The sequence below is a fragment of the Alligator sinensis genome, unplaced genomic scaffold (assembly GCF_000455745.1).
Source record: "Alligator sinensis unplaced genomic scaffold, ASM45574v1 scaffold1241_1, whole genome shotgun sequence".
Classification (NCBI taxonomy): Eukaryota; Metazoa; Chordata; order Crocodylia; family Alligatoridae; genus Alligator; species Alligator sinensis.
Genome location: NW_005842202.1, coordinates 1791257 through 1805958, shown reverse-complemented (window position 1 = coordinate 1805958; position 14702 = coordinate 1791257). Strand labels below are relative to the sequence as shown.

The 14702-nt window shown below is 54.5% G+C and overlaps 1 protein-coding gene across 1 annotated transcript; it reads right to left on the bottom strand.

The window, feature by feature from the left end:
- Positions 1–446: 446 nt before the first annotated feature.
- HTR3A (5-hydroxytryptamine receptor 3A) lies at positions 447–10137 on the bottom strand. The gene is made up of 9 exons (XM_025207629.1): positions 10071–10137; positions 6174–6340; positions 5365–5409; positions 4753–4862; positions 3458–3627; positions 3055–3215; positions 1835–2045; positions 1278–1511; positions 447–745 (listed from the first exon to the last, which is right to left on the bottom strand). The coding sequence occupies exons 1-9, from the start codon at positions 10135–10137 to the stop codon at positions 447–449; spliced, it is 1464 nt and encodes a 487-aa protein (XP_025063414.1).
- Positions 10138–14702: the final 4565 nt, after the last annotated feature.

Genomic DNA, 14702 nt, shown 5'->3' with positions numbered 1-14702 from the left:
CCAGCAAGGTGCAGAGGTGCCATGCAGGGGGGCAGGGTAGGTGGACCCCCAGCCATAAGCTCTGGGCAGAGACTGGTGCTGCAGTGGGGTGTAGGGAGATGCCAGCCTCTACCCGGGGATGTCCAGAGGGAGGGGAGTGATGGGTCAGCCATGGAGGGTGAGTGGGGGAGTGTGCAGGGAGCAGGAGAATGGGGAAGGAGTTCCTCAGGGATTGGAAATGGGGCGAGGCAAAGGTTTAGTCCTGGTGAGGAATTAACCAGCACCTGGTCATCCTTCCCCAGCTATTGCCTCTGGAGGCCAGCTGAGACTCAATCCTGAGCCAGCTCGGAGTGATCAGCCTGCCCACCTGAGGTCCTGGGTCACGATACGCAGGTGAGTCCAAGGACCAAGAGTCCCCCTGTTGAAGCTTCAGCCTCGGAGCACCCCATCCCTGCTGCCGGCACGGCTCAGGCATACTGCCAGATGGACCAGAGCGTGCCCAGTGTGACACTGTAGGCCAGCACGGCCACCAGGTAAGCGCGGAAGAGCAGGGCATCCAGCACGTAGCCCACCTGCAGCCACTCGCAGGCGATGGCGCGGGAAGCATCCCGCTTCTCCAGGAAGTGGCGGATGGAAATGATCTCCTGGAGGATGCTGTGCATCATGGCTGGGCTCTCCCCGCGGGCCAGGGTGGTCAGCATGGGCCTCATGCCCCCTGCCCCCTCGTACTCCTGGGGGATCTCGCCGCTGTAGTGGTTCAGCTTGGCTGTGGGCCCAAGAGTTGCTTGAAGTGGGGCCTGCAGGTAGCAGCATGGCCTGCTCTGCAGGGCTGTGCCCCCTCCCTCCTTCCCTTGTGCCTGGCTGAGAGCTGATATTGGGGACAATGTCAGCCTCAGTCTTCCACCGCCCAGATTCAAGGCTTGATGCTCTGGGAGCACTGGGAACCAGCCCGCAGCCAAGCCCGGTGCCCCCCTACACCCAGCTGTTGCCGTTGTAGATGAAGGGGACTTGCTTCAGGGAGACCCAGGACCTGCCTGTGTGTCACCAGGTAACACACCTGCTGTTTGGGGTGTGTTACCTTCCATGTGCTAAGCTGGGATGTGGGTCAAAGCTGAGCCCCCCCAGCACCTGCTCTGTCGCTCAGTCCAACCTCCCTGGGAGAGAGCCAGGGGCCTGGGCAGCTCCTTGCTGCCTTGCAGGTTCTGGCAACAGGCCATTAAGCCGGCTTGGAGCCCAGCTCCTGGCATCTCGGTCCCCTTTTCCCAGTGCCCCGGGGCCTCCCCCACCCCTGCTCTTACTTGAGCTGTCATTGCTCTCCAAGTGCCGGGTGCTCTCGGCTCTCTGCGCCCACATGGGGCTGAACTGCTTCCTGTCACGGCAGCAGAGCAGGACGGTGGCTCGGTCCAGCACCAGCCACTTGACCCAGTCAGGGACGTGGGGCTGCAGGTCCTGCTTGTGCACCAACCGCACGATCAGGATGGTCTCGGTCAGGCTGAGGACGAGCAGGGCCATGCACACGATGAAGTAGATGCCTGCCAGAGGGTGACAGGGGCATGAGTGTTTGGCTCGGGCTAGCAGGCAGCACCGGCTGGCCAAGCTCCCCGCACCCCTATCTCCTGCCTTGTGGCAGCCCAGTTCTTCCAGCCCCATGACCAGTACCCCCTGCAATGCCCAGCTCTACCCACAGCTGTTACTGTTCCCACCTTCTCCCTAATGGATTACTGTACCAGTAGCTCCAGTCCCTGGGCTTATCTGCCCGCTCTCCATCACCCCCCAGCCTCCTCCTGCCTCTAGAGTCTGAAGGAGATGGGCACTGGATGGGCTGTGCCCCTTGGTGGCCTTGGCCCCGCCGTACCTATGAGCGGGGTGCCAATGGCAGTGGCTGGCAGCGTGTCGGACACGATGATCAGGAAGACGGAATAACCCAGCAGCAGGGTGATCTTGAAGGAGACCCTCTCGCCGCAGTCTGGAGGCAGGTAGAAGCCCACAATGTCCATGACCATGAGGAAGATGCTGGGGAGCAGCAAGCTGACGGCATAGAAGAGAGGGCGTCTCCGGATAACGACCTGCGAGTACAGAGGAAGGAGGCAGGAGGAGCTGGTGACGGAGGCCAGAGGCGGCCTGTCTCTACCAGCTCCATTAGGGCCCTTTCTCAACAAGAGCATCCCTGGATGATGAACTCCTCTATCCCTCAGGATCAAGCCCCGCTCACCTTGCTTTCTCCTCTCCAGCTGCTGCCATGTCAGTACCTGGGCTCTTGTCTCATTAGGATAAGCACCTTTAACTCAAGACCCGCCAAAGCGTGCACCCAACTCTGGCCTTGACCCAGGAGAGCATCTGTGGAGCTGAAACCATCTAAGAGAAGGGGCCCAGGTGCTGGGCATGGGGCAAGGGTCTGCAGCTCAGCTTTCCTGGATTTCCAGGTGCAAAGGCAGCATCTGTATCGCTCTGCCCTGCCTTCCCTCTGGGAGCCTCCTGAGTCTTTGACAGTCATCAGTGTCCAATAAAGAGCTAGTGAAGCTGTGCACTGGCAGTGGCTGGTGTCCTTGGTGCTGGGCTGCAGACTCTTAACCCTCGACACACTGCGATAGAGGCAGGAGAGAGGAGGAAGGGAAGGGAGACCCTTTTCACTGCATGGGGAAGGCATCATGGGATGGATTTTCTGCTGGGATCTCCAGCACCCCACGGTTTTAACTGTATGTCAAGCAGACGCCAGGGCTGGACCAGCTGGCCTTGTAAGGGCCCTACCTAGCTGATCCCTGTGATTTGCTGGCCTGCCTTGAGGGGGGTGTCCTGGCTCTGGTCCTGAGCCCCTATCTGAGGATAAAAGCTCATCGGAGTCAAACCAGCATCATCCCTGCCAGCTCTGTGCACGCGTCTTGGGTCTTGACCTTCTCTGCGGCAGTCTCTGGTCTCTCCAGTGTGCTAGGGGCAGAGCTGGGCATGCATGCCAGGGTCTGCTGAGCAGACCCCAGCATCTCTCCAGAGCCAGGAGGGCAGTGGCCCAAGCCGAGAGGAGGTGATGGCATCCGCCCCCTCAGCCCCTCCCTGCCCCACTGCCCGAAGGGCCCTTACGTAGAACTTCATCTCGGGGTAGCTGTCGCTGCCCTGGACGCTGAACTCGCGGAAGTGGCTGAGCACGCAGAGCAGCTCCCATTCCCCCTGGTTCAGGAAGACGCTGCGGTCGAACTTCACCTGATCAGGATGCCGCCACAGCGAGAGGTTGATGTCCTGGACTGCAAGGAGGAGGAGAGGGGAGCGATTAGGACAGCACCTGCTCACCCACACCCTGAGGATACTTCCTCCCTGGAAGCAGCTAGTGGCTTCCCACTCTGAAGTGCTGACTGCCCTGCAGTGGGGCTTTCTTTGGGAACCCAGTTTTGGGTTCCTCACCCAGGTCCTACTAGCTTTCTCTGCTGGCCTGGTCCCTGCCCCCCTCCACAAGTCTGGCAAAGGGAGGCGATGGCCCGTCACGTACTGTTGTGCAGCCAACTGGTGAAGGTGAGCGAGCAGTTCTGCACGTCGAAGGGGAAGTTGTAGATGTCCAGGCTGCAGGCGGTCACCACCTGGATGGGCTTGAGGTTCTGCACCTCCCCTTGGTGCAGGACATACACGTAGGGGATGTCGGGGGACTTGCCCACGTCGACGCTGAAGGTCACAGAGGAAGGCATCACCGTCAGGGGAAAGCAAACCCCGCACCCCCCCAGATGCCCGTTTTCTTCTGTCTGGAGGGCAGCACTGCCTGGGGCGTCTCTAACCGAGGTGCTGGCAGGGACCAGCCCAGGAGGGGCAGCCCTCAGTCTCCCAGGGGATAGCTGGGGCTCAGGATCAGCTTGAGACTGGATAGGACCTATTTCTGCCGCTGAACCCTGCAGTGAGCCCTATACAAGGCATTGGCTGCCTCTCCTGCCCCTACCCTGAAGCCCCCTGCGAGCTTGTGAATCGGCAGGTTGCTAGCATAATCTCTCTTTGGCCTTGTCAACCTCTCCCATAACCAATTATTCCCCTTTTTGCCCCTTCCCACTAGCCATGTCTGCCTCTTGCTCCCTTTCACCATGTCCAATGCAGTGAGTAACACAACTGAGCTAGACGCATCTCCAGTCTATCCCCCAGTGACATAGCCATGCCCTGGGCTCAAATCAGCCAAGCTGATTTGAGACTGGGGGTCAGGGTGAATGGGAGGAAAGGCTGGGCCTTTCACCGCTCCCGGGAAAGTCTTAGGGGGTGGGATGTTCCCCTAAGGGGGTGGGATGGTAGCTGGGCATTGCTTTGGAAACCCACCATGCCCCCAGGGAGCAGCTGTGATTTCCCCGTGCTGTCCTGCAGCCCTGTCTCTCACTACAGCGGACACCTCCCCATGCAAAAGGCAGATCTGGGAAGTTTAAAGCATGGCTCATGCATGGGGTAACAAAACGCTCCTTGCGTCGTAACAGGCCGGGGAGTATTGAAGACAATGGAGCCCGTCCCCAGGAAGGGCTGGCAGCTCTGCAGCTGCCCCAGCATTGTGTTTGCTCCACAAAGCCTTCCTCAGAACAGCCGAGCCGCCCCTCCTCATCCCCCGAGTGCCGCGCGGGTAATTACGGATGTTTATGGTGCGCCAGCATTGGAAATGTCCCAGCTCCCGAGCTGCTCCCCATCTGCAGCCTGCCGGCGCGAGGGAGCGGGAGCCAGCTCTGTGCTGAGCATACCAATGGGAGCCGGGGGGCATCGGGGAGGGGGCAGCCCCTCCCTGCTTGCTCCCGAGGGCCCCTGAGCCAGCCGCGCCGCACTTACAACTCGTTGATGAGGATGTCGGGCACCCAGATGCTCTCAGTGGGCAGGGACACCTGCGTGATGTTATCAAAGTTGTCGGGGTCCCACTTGAGGAACTCGTCGATCCAGTGCTGCAGGGGGGAGAGAAGCGGGGAGCAGGTCAGCTCTGGGGATTGGTCTAGTCCCATATGAATCCGAGGGCCCTACTTCTGGCAGATGCCTACCAGCGCTGTGTCCGGGACAAAGTCAAGCCAGGGTGCTCAGGGATTGCACCCACCCAGCTGTGCATCGCATGGGAGAGCCAACCTCATGGGAGCACATCCCATGTTATGGATTAGGCTTTGCTACACCACACAGGGATGTGACCCCTTCACGTGTGTTCCCTGGACCACCTACGTCTGCTGTCCTGGGACACTAGTGAGCTGTGCCCTGTGGCAGTTGTGTCTCTGTTGTTACGGGGACGAGCCTTATGATCCCTGGGAGATTGTGCAAACCTCCCTGGGCCCCGTTGCTTCTTAGGAGAATTCCCTGTTTTGGCATGGGCAGGTTTCCCTGATAACGAGGAGAAGTTGATCTCTGTCCCGGTGCAGAGATGGCAGGGGGTAGCAAGGCAGGGCCCCCCCCTCCACTCACCTGTCTGTACCAGATGTAGGTTGTCAGCACCTGATTCTTTTCATCCTGGGGACGGAAAGAAAAGCAAATGTGAAGCGGTCAAAGGGACATTGGTGTCTGCAGCTGCTGAAGCGGGGGACCGGGATTCAGCAGGGAGGGCATGGATAGGAGCAAGCATCGGGCAAACACCCAGGAGGAGGAGAGACATACAGGTGAGGGGATCACCAGGTAGCAGGAGGATGGATTCCCACCTGCTGACCCACATGGAGGCTCCTCTGCTTTCCCTGTCTTCTGGCCTGGCCATTCCCTGGCTAGTCCCTGGGCAGAGATGCTCTCAGCTCTAGCAGCTGAGCCAGCCCATCCTAAAGCCAAGGGCTATCTATGCCTGGGGCTGCTCCCACCCCCTCCCCGTGGAGATGCCCAGCCCTATAAGGAGGCATCTCACTGGGCATGGCTGCTTGCAGCAAAGCAGCCTTGTGCCTGGTTGGGGCCTTGCCACGGGATGCGCTGAATAATGCAGCTGGTGTGTGGAGCTCCTGGTTACCCCACCATCTCAGCAGGCCAGGCGCTAGGCACGTGTGAATCCCTCATGAATCGAGGTGCCTAAGTAGGCTTCTGGGCCCTGGAAAATCTGACTTCCCCTTTGGTTTTGTCAGCTGCCCCAGATCCTAGGAAGGATGTGTCTCTTCTTCTTGTACGTATGGATGGGGAAAAGCTTCATGCATCCACATGATGCACGTCCCCTCTCCACAGGCTCAGGAGACCCTGCTCCCCCCACCTCTTTGACAGCCCCAGAGGTGTTAAACCTGCTGAGGCAGCAGAGCACTTACCACGTTGAGAATGGCATAGACCATGACGTCAATGGCCACGTTGGTGGTTGTCCTCCAGTCCCGAACTGGCCGGACGCCCTTGTTGTAATGAGTCAGCAGGTGCTCAGAGAGCTGGAGCAGGGCCGGCTTGGCTGTATCCAGTGTCCTGTTCTTCCCTCTCCGAGCAGCTAATGGGGAAAAATTGGTGCTCATCAGGGAACAGTGAGATGAGATGGTGGGAAGGGCCCAGCCTAGGTCAGGCCCCTGTTCTGTCACGGGCAAACTCATGTAATGCCTCAGTTTCCCATCTGTACAATGGGCTTCGCAATCCTTTCTTTCACCTGTCCTTGTCCGCCTTGCTCCTCAAGAAGGGAAGCTCCTCACAGCAGGGACTGGCTCTTGCTAAGTGCCTGTACAGCACCTAGTGCAGTGGGGCTGCTGTCTTTGCATCACCTGCAGGCTCCCGTTATAATATGCATAATACTCAAAAGTGCCACATCTTTTTTTGTGTCCCCCTCCTTGGCAATTGCAACAGGGCCCAGGCCAAGAAGAGCCCCTGCTCTTGTGTTAGAGATGGTCTCTAGTGATCGGAGTTGAAGGCGTATTAGCAGGGAATGCCGGCTGTGGGTTACAAGGGCAGTGCTTGGCCCTACACCTGCCTGGGGGCAGGGGACCAAGTCCCGAGTGACATGTGCCATCAGCCAGGTGTTTCCATCTGGAATGGAGCTAATGTGCTCTCTAGTAAAGCTTGTGAAAAAATGCCAAACTCTCCAGCTTCATACACAACCTACAGCGGCTCTGAGTGAGCTGCATTCAGCCTCAACCAGCTCCCCACAAGTCCAAGGAGAACAGCGTTGGAGGAGACAAATGAGTGAGGAAAGCCTGTTCCCTTGCCATTGCACTGCAGACTCAGCCCGAGCGGTCCTTGAGCTGGAGCTGGTTGCAGCTGGCTCCGGCACACATGGCCTGGGAGGCTGACCTGGAAACTTCTCGAGACTTTCAGTGAAACGAGAGGTAAAATAATGTCATTAATGCTCGTCGTTGTTGCTTAGAGCCAAACAAAGCATTGAATGGGTCTAAGGGTTGTTGATTTGTAGCCGTGTTGGTCTAAGGGCACAGGCAGGCAAGGTTCTTTGGGTAGATGTGATATCTTTTATTAGACTAACTAAATAGTTGGAAAAAAATGTTCTTTGCAAGCTTTTGGTTACAAATTCCCTTCTCCAGGCATAGGGAGGCTCTGCTGGTGTTACACCAGCATGCCTGAAGAAGCATGTTTGTGCCTGAAAGCTTGCCTTGAATGGGTTTAAAGCATTTACACTTTTTAATTAAAATTTGAAGTCAGTTTCCAAATGAAAATGTTCTCTGTTTCCAAAAATATGGAAATGTTGAATGCCTGTTGTGCCCAAACACTTTTTTATTAACTTTTTTTTTCCCTTTAGCTGGAAATTATGACCCAAAATTGACCCAAAATCTGAAAATGTGTCGGTTGACACACATTTGCTTTTGGCGGGGGGCGGGGGGCAATATTCTTTCCCCAAACCATTGTCCCAGCTGGACATTTCCAGTGATTTCTCCATAAAAGGACCTTTGACATCAGGCCAGTGCTCACAAAGTGCTCCTTACGTGTGCCTGTTGAATTCAGCACCGCTTTTCATACAAAAAACTAGAGCTCTTCAGCATTTTTGCAGCTGGACAGCTCCCCCATGCAAGTGCCCGGGGTGGGCGCAGGGGAGGGGAGGCCGCGCAGCTCCCCCATGGTCCATGCAGGAGCCAGCAGGGATGGGAACTTCACTTTGCATTTGGGATGGAAGTGACTCGGGTGCGGAAAGCTCAGATGAAGATCCGCGCACGTGATGTTGCATCCTGGCATCTCTGCTGCGGTCCTCCTTTGATCTTGCTTTCCGTTGGACTGGAGCCTTGGGCCCCAGGCGTCTTTGTTACAGAATCCATCATCACCTAATAAACCCCAATATTTCCTGGAGGTCGAAAGAGTCTTAAACCTGCCACTCAGCAGGTCCATTTGCTTAATGAAGTAGTAGGAAGGTCTTACCAGGATCCATCTCCTGTCCTAACTTGGCTGTTCTTAAACGAACAAGAGGGTTTTTTCCCCTCACCCCTTGCAGGTGCTTTTCACGGCAGCTTCCCCTGCCTGTCACCCATGTGCAGAACTGAGATGCCCTCCGACCCACGGAAGAGCCACTGTTAATGGGGACAGGCGCTCCTGCAAACATGGTCCTGAGTGGGGGGGGATGGAGTTTGCAGTGACCCTGGGACTCCCTGCACACTGGAAGGAGACCTTGGTAGCTACCAGGTGTGTCCCAGCACAGCGGCTTGTCTCCAGGTGCTTTATGGGGGAATGGGAGAAATTTAACATTTCAGCATTTTTGTTAAAATAGAGTTTTTTTTTTTCTGAAGCTGACTTGCTTTTTAAGTAAAACATGGCTGTTTTAAATTAGGAAGAGGTGTGCAGTGATGCACCGCATGGCGTGTGTGTACAAACAGGCCCACAACATGAAAGTAGAGGATTGCTTTTTCCTTTCAAGCTCCCACTGAGGTCCAGTCCACATCTCTTGGTGTTTCCTTTGCTCCCAGGTCTGTCTGTTCACCCCTGGATTTTGAAAGGCTGTGGCACTGGCACACAGAGAGCAGAGATGGGGAGGTGTTGGATAGAAAGTGGCCCAGTGCCTTAGCCTGGCCTTAATGGGCTTGGCTGAATGGTGGAGGTGGATAATAAGTGCCTCGTGTTCACCCGGTTCTCAAGTGACAGATAATTATTACTTAGCAGGAAGGGATTTCTGGGCTCATGGGATCTGGCCTGTGTATGTACAGAATGGAAATTGCAGCCTCCTGGCTCGGCACGCGAGGGTGGGGGAACCCAGAGAAGGCAGCTTGAAAGGAAAAAATCAAAAGATGGAAAGGCCTGGGACATGCGCCTGCTGCTGCAGAGGTCCCAGTGGTTTCTGTGGTTCCTGCGTGCACCGGAGAGGTGCAGAGTCTGTGGGGAGCCAGCGGCAGCTGCCCAATGTGCAGGGTGGGGGCTGCAGCATGCAGCGTGGGTCTCTGGGAAGGGGAGCTGTGCATGGAGCAGCTCCATTACTGAGCCAGGAGCGTGCTGGAGCTGGAAGGGCCCTGTGCTCAGATGCTGAGCACATCCTCTGGTCACACCATTCCCAGTAGGAGCTTGTCAAGCTGTGGCACAAAGATCACTGCTGATGCTGGTCCCCTAACGGGGTTTTATGCCAGCCCCTCACCCCCAACCCCAGAAGCTCAGCTGGTGCAATCACTTGTGGCACTGCACTGATTGACACACGGGGAGATTTTGCCCCCTGACAAGTGAATGATGGCTTTGTCTCCTTGTGAGTAGCCTCTCTCTAATGCTAGATCATTGCACAAAGCTTCAGAGGCAGGCCCCCCCAGCAAAGGAGAGCATGTAACGTGCCAGGAGCAGGGCCAGACCCCAGACACGTGCCCGCTGGTACTGCTGGGCTCTGCCGGCCCCTGGGTCCCCTCCCGCTGGTGCCGAAAGTGGTATGGCGAGAAGTGAGATTCCTTGCGGTTGTTGGCAGTGCAGATCTGTGCTGAGCAGGGAGAGTCCTTGCAGCAGCAGCTGTCTGTGCGCTGCCATCCACAGAGCTCAGTCCAGCTCTACAATGCACAAAGCACGAGGGGACAAACCTGAGCACCGAGTTCAAGCATTTGGTTGACAGGTCTCAAGCTGGTGTGTAAATCCCCGTGCCCTCGCTGTGCTGCCAGGCGAGCAGGTGCACAGCCTATTAGTGTTAACACTGATGCTTTTGGGGGAAAAAAATCTCCTGCATGAAATACACCCAGAAAAGCCCCCAGGGCCAGGTGCAAGCAACTATCCCCATCTCCCGGCCCCTGCAAACACTCCCTCAACTTTGCCGCAAGTTTCCTTACCTTCACTCTGCAGCTCGAAGGCAGCCAGGGCCAGGGTGAGCAATGCCCACCAAGCCGAGAGCACCATGGTCGATGTCAGTGGTGCTGGTTCCGCAGGTCCCAGGCACTGGCTTAGCTATTCCACATGCAGGCGAGTCTCCTGGCTCTTGTCCGTGGTCACTCCCTTTGCACTCTCTCCAGCCTTCCTGCTGCAGATGAAGTGAACCTCGTCCGGGAAGCAGGCAGCACTTTTTGTTCGCTTTCCCCCGACTGTCAGGGTTCTGAAAATGCCTAATTAATCTTGCAATCAGTCGCCTCTGCTGCATCAAGTTTCAGGCTGGGAGGATAGAAGAGCAACCCACCCACCCTGACTGATGTCACGCCGTGTGGTCCCAGACAAATGCTCCGTGCCTCTCAGCCTCTCCCCAGCCAGGGAGGGCACTGTTGTGTCTCTGCGAGGCTGACCTGGGAAACAATTTGTTACCCGAGTCCTGCTTAAAAGCTGTGTCAGACAGAGCTGCTGAGGATGGCGCGTCTGTGATTGTGTTCTCGCAGCCTGTCCTTGCAATAAACAGGAGCCTCTGATGGCGAGATGGAAATTTAGTGGGCATAAGTAATGCTATCTATGGCTTTGTTAATGTGTGGTATGGAAACAGAGTGAAAATCCCAGCAGTGGGCTCTATTAAAACATCGCTGCACAAATATGTCTCTGTTACACATGGTGAGGACTGCGGGACCAGTTAGTGGCTTACTCATATTGCAACCATCACCGTTCAGTTAAATATCTGCTTGTCGGCGCCTGACTTTCATGCGCTCGCCCGCATTCAGCACAGGCTACGTTGATGCAATTCTGCTGATTGCAATAGCTGCGTCGGTCATAACTTCCGGTTTTTCTCCCCATTTCCAGTGTGTGTGTGTCTAGATCAGTGATTCTCATCCAGGGTGCTGGGGTGCCGCCAGATCCTTTGAAGGGTGTTGTGAGGTGTGAGCAGATGAGCAGATAAGCTAAGTAGATAAATGCAGGCTCCAGCTTCTCCCTGCCTGAATAATTCCCCCCACAAACAGCCCCTCTGCAAGGCAATAAGCACTTTAAATAACCATTAGATTTTGCAGCTGAATGCCATTTAATTCACGAAAACTATGGAGGGACTTCGAGGCCAAGAAGGTTGAGGTTATAACAACGGTCAGGTTATTTTTAATTGGTATTTTTTTTCTTTTTAGGTAAACAGAGAGGAGGCCGTGCTAGAACCACGGGCCCTATTTTATTGAACAGTGTCTTGGCTTGTTTTTTTGTACTGAAACGTGCCATGTGTTTTAACTGGCCAGAGAATTATGCACCATTGTTGCTGCTAACCATGGTGGAGAGTGTTTCTCGTGTTAGTGCCTTGGGGCCAGCCAGGAACAGGGCCCCACTGAGGTTGAGGTTTGCATTGTACAAACACAGGCTAGTAGGTAGTTCCTGTCCCCAAAAGTTTGCAGTCTAACTGAGAGGAGGCTTGATATGAAGGGAAAGGAGGGGGAGAGTTTACTTCCTCTACAGGGTGGTGAGATGGAAAGAAGAGGGAGGGGAAAGAAGAAGAAGATGCAAGTGAGGCTGTGCTGAGGTTGAGACTGGAGAGGGTCTGAGCAGGCAGCTGCACTAGGGAAGCCTCTGCTCCCCAAGGGTGCATCTACACATGCAGTGATGTGCTTTAGTTAATGCACATTAAATCTAGTACCTCCATTGTGAGATGCTAAGAAAATGTGCATTAACCTATATTAATGCACATTAACTAAAGAGCACAGTTTTTAGTGACACTTTAATGCATGTCAGCCTATTTTAATGCACATTAACTAAAGAGTGTGGTTTTTTTAAGTGACATTTTAACATGTATTGAAATAGGCTATAGATAGAGATGCGCCCTAAATGTTTTCTGCTCTGATGTGTTGAGTCCCCTGGGAAATGTCTACATGCTTTCAAGTTTTCCATCTTTCATTGTTACAAAGCCAAAAAACAAAACCAAACAGCAGCTTTCTGATTGCAACCTGAACGTCCCAGTTCGATCCAAACTGGAACAAAAGGAGAGCCTTGGGAGGAGGCAATGGGTTGGTATTCAGTGTTATGAGTTTTCTACCTTTCGCAGCATGGCAGAATGGGGGAGGGAGCAGAGGACAGAAATACAGTTTAACAGGTTTTTGTTCCTGTTTGAATTGAAACTTTTTTTGGCAAGATGTGAAATATCCATGAAAAAAAATTAAAGCAAAAGCATTTCTTTTGCTTTTTCTCCCCCCGGACACCATGCAGCTGCCAGAAGGGATCTGAGTTTTACTCGCCTAGCCCTGGTAGGTCCTTTCATCACAGCTCATGTGAGAACCGTCTTTGCTGCTCTCTCTGTCTATCTTCCCTGCCCCTTGGGCTTGTTCTCCTCTTAGACCAACCTCCAACACCAGTTTCACTCCAAGGGCTTCTCCAGAGTCCCTTTTCATTCAGATTTGCACTCATGACAGCGGTCGGAGAATCAGGCCTTTCACTGCATTTCCAACTAGAGCTGAAAACTTCTTTTTCCATTTTTGCCTATCGTTCTTAATCCCTCAGCCTGTCTCCTTGTCCGTGCTGACATTTATCATTTAACCTGGTAGGGTGGAGAGGGTTTTGTTTCTCTTCTTGGAGCTTTTCTTGGGGGTGGCGGTGCTACACGGTTCACACAGAAATTACCATCCAAAGTCCAAGGGTTGGTTCCAAAAGGCAAAGCACGAGTATTGATGAACAGTGCGATGCCATGATACACAGAGCGTGACCAGCAAATGACAGAGATTGATCGATGACATTGGATGTGTTTGTTTGCTTTATAAATAATCAAGAGGCATCAAAGCAGTAAGATCTTAAATGAGACTCAGTCTGGCATCATTAGAGAGAGAGACCCAAATGTGGCTTGGCTGTTCCCTGGGATAGTTGGGTTTGTAGAAGCTGTTCGGGGTTGTGATTATTTATGGATCCCATTTGATAGGCCTAGCAGTGTGCTTTCTGTTTGAGTTCAGCAAAGACAAATGCAAGGCACGACACGCAGGGGAGAAAAACCAAATGTGGAACGGGAGCTCATGGGCTGGGTGGTAGCAGGGCTGAGGAGGATCTGGGGCTTTTGGTGGGTCATGGACTCAGCAGGAGCCAGGGATGTGATACGGTTGCAAAAATGCAGTCTGGGGCTGTCCTTGAATGCAAGGCATGGGTGGTGAGAGTACCACTCAGCGCGGTGCTGTTTGGGCGTCTTCTGGAGTATGGTGTGCAGCTCTGGGCCTCCGGTTTGAAGAAGGATGTAGAGAAACAGGAGGATCCAGAGGTGAGTAATAAAGAAGTTGGAAAGCAAAATGCAGGAGGCCAGGTGGTGAGGATGAGGAACAAAGATGAAGGAGAGACATGACAGCAGTTTCCCACTATTTGAAAAGCTGCCACAATAGAAGAATGGCTCTTCTCCCTTGCCACGGAGGGCAGGACAGAGAGGTGAGTTCAAACTGCAGCAAGGCAGATAGAGATCGAATCGCAGGAGCAACTTTCTAACTCTCAGAACAGCAAAAGGGTGCCCAGAGAAGCCAGGGACTCTCCTTCCCTGCAAGGTCGAAGGAGAGGCTGGTAGACGTTTATCTGGGATGGACTGGGAACAGCTCACCTGTGTTTGGAAAAGGGGGCTGCACTAGACGGCTCCTGGGGTCCCTTCCAGCCCTGTGATTCTTGGACTCTGGTTGCTGTTTGGATGGTGGCATTTCAGGAGCACTAAAGAGCCTCCATCCTGGACTCCCAACCACCAGTGCTGGAAGTAAGTAACCATGTTTTATTGTTGACCATCTCATGGCCTTGGGACAGACCCATTCCCCCGGCATGCACTGTCGGTTCTGCACCACGAGCCCATGAAAACAGAGGTTCCCCCAAAACAGCTGCTCATTTCAGACACTGGGAAGCACCAGTATTAGAAAACCCACCAGCAAATCTCTAGGGCTGGCCAATGCAAAACCCAGGTACTGAAGCCCCTTTTGCTATTACAACCAGAAAGCAGCTAGCCGGTGGAGGAGGGGGACCACTCCTGGTATGACAGGAAGGGTGTCTCCCTGCTGCCGTGCTTGCAGACATTTGCCTTTGAGGGTGTTGTTTAATTCAGACGTATGTGGGGTGCCGGACAGCGGGGCACCCTGCAGCCAGGTCAGGGCAGGGCCCGCGTCTTTCCTGGAGGAGGCAGGGCCCAGGCAGCTGCACCCCATCCATTAGGGATGACTTCACTCTCCTGGCACCAGCCTGGACTTGGATGAGTCTTTCTCACTTCAATTCCACGCTTCTGGGTGAGCGTCCGGACACAGGGCTCCTCTGAGACTCTCTAATTGAAGGGAGCAGGCCGGGGTGGCAGGACCTGCAGGCGAGATTCATCGCAGGGGCTTTTTCTTCCTTTCTCTCTCTTTTTGGCTCACGGACAGCGCAGCAATCAAGCTCTCCCTGAAGAAATTTCCTATTAATGGAACTGATGGCAAAACAGATAGGCAGGAATCGGAGCCCTCGGCCGCAGCCCAGTGCAAATTGCATCATCTGGCAGCGTGGAGTCACTTAAACGAGATAAGAATTAGTGCGAGGCCCTGATGAACTCCCCCTCAGCTGCCAATAGCCATGTCAGGCAGAGAGCGAGTGCAGCG

What these genes read in the sequence shown, in the direction of transcription:
- HTR3A (XM_025207629.1), bottom strand. Translation starts at nt 10,137, where the DNA reads ATGGTGCTCTCGGCTTGGTGGGCATTGCTCACCCTGGCCCTGGCTGCC. An exon ending in GACATCCTCATCAACGAGTT is followed by an intron (nt 3,628 to 4,752) that starts GTAAGTGCGGCG and finishes TGTGACCTTCAG; the next exon opens with CGTCGACGTGGGCAAGTCCC. An exon ending in CATTGGCACCCCGCTCATAG is followed by an intron (nt 1,512 to 1,834) that starts GTACGGCGGGGC and finishes ACCCTCTGGCAG; the next exon opens with GCATCTACTTCATCGTGTGC.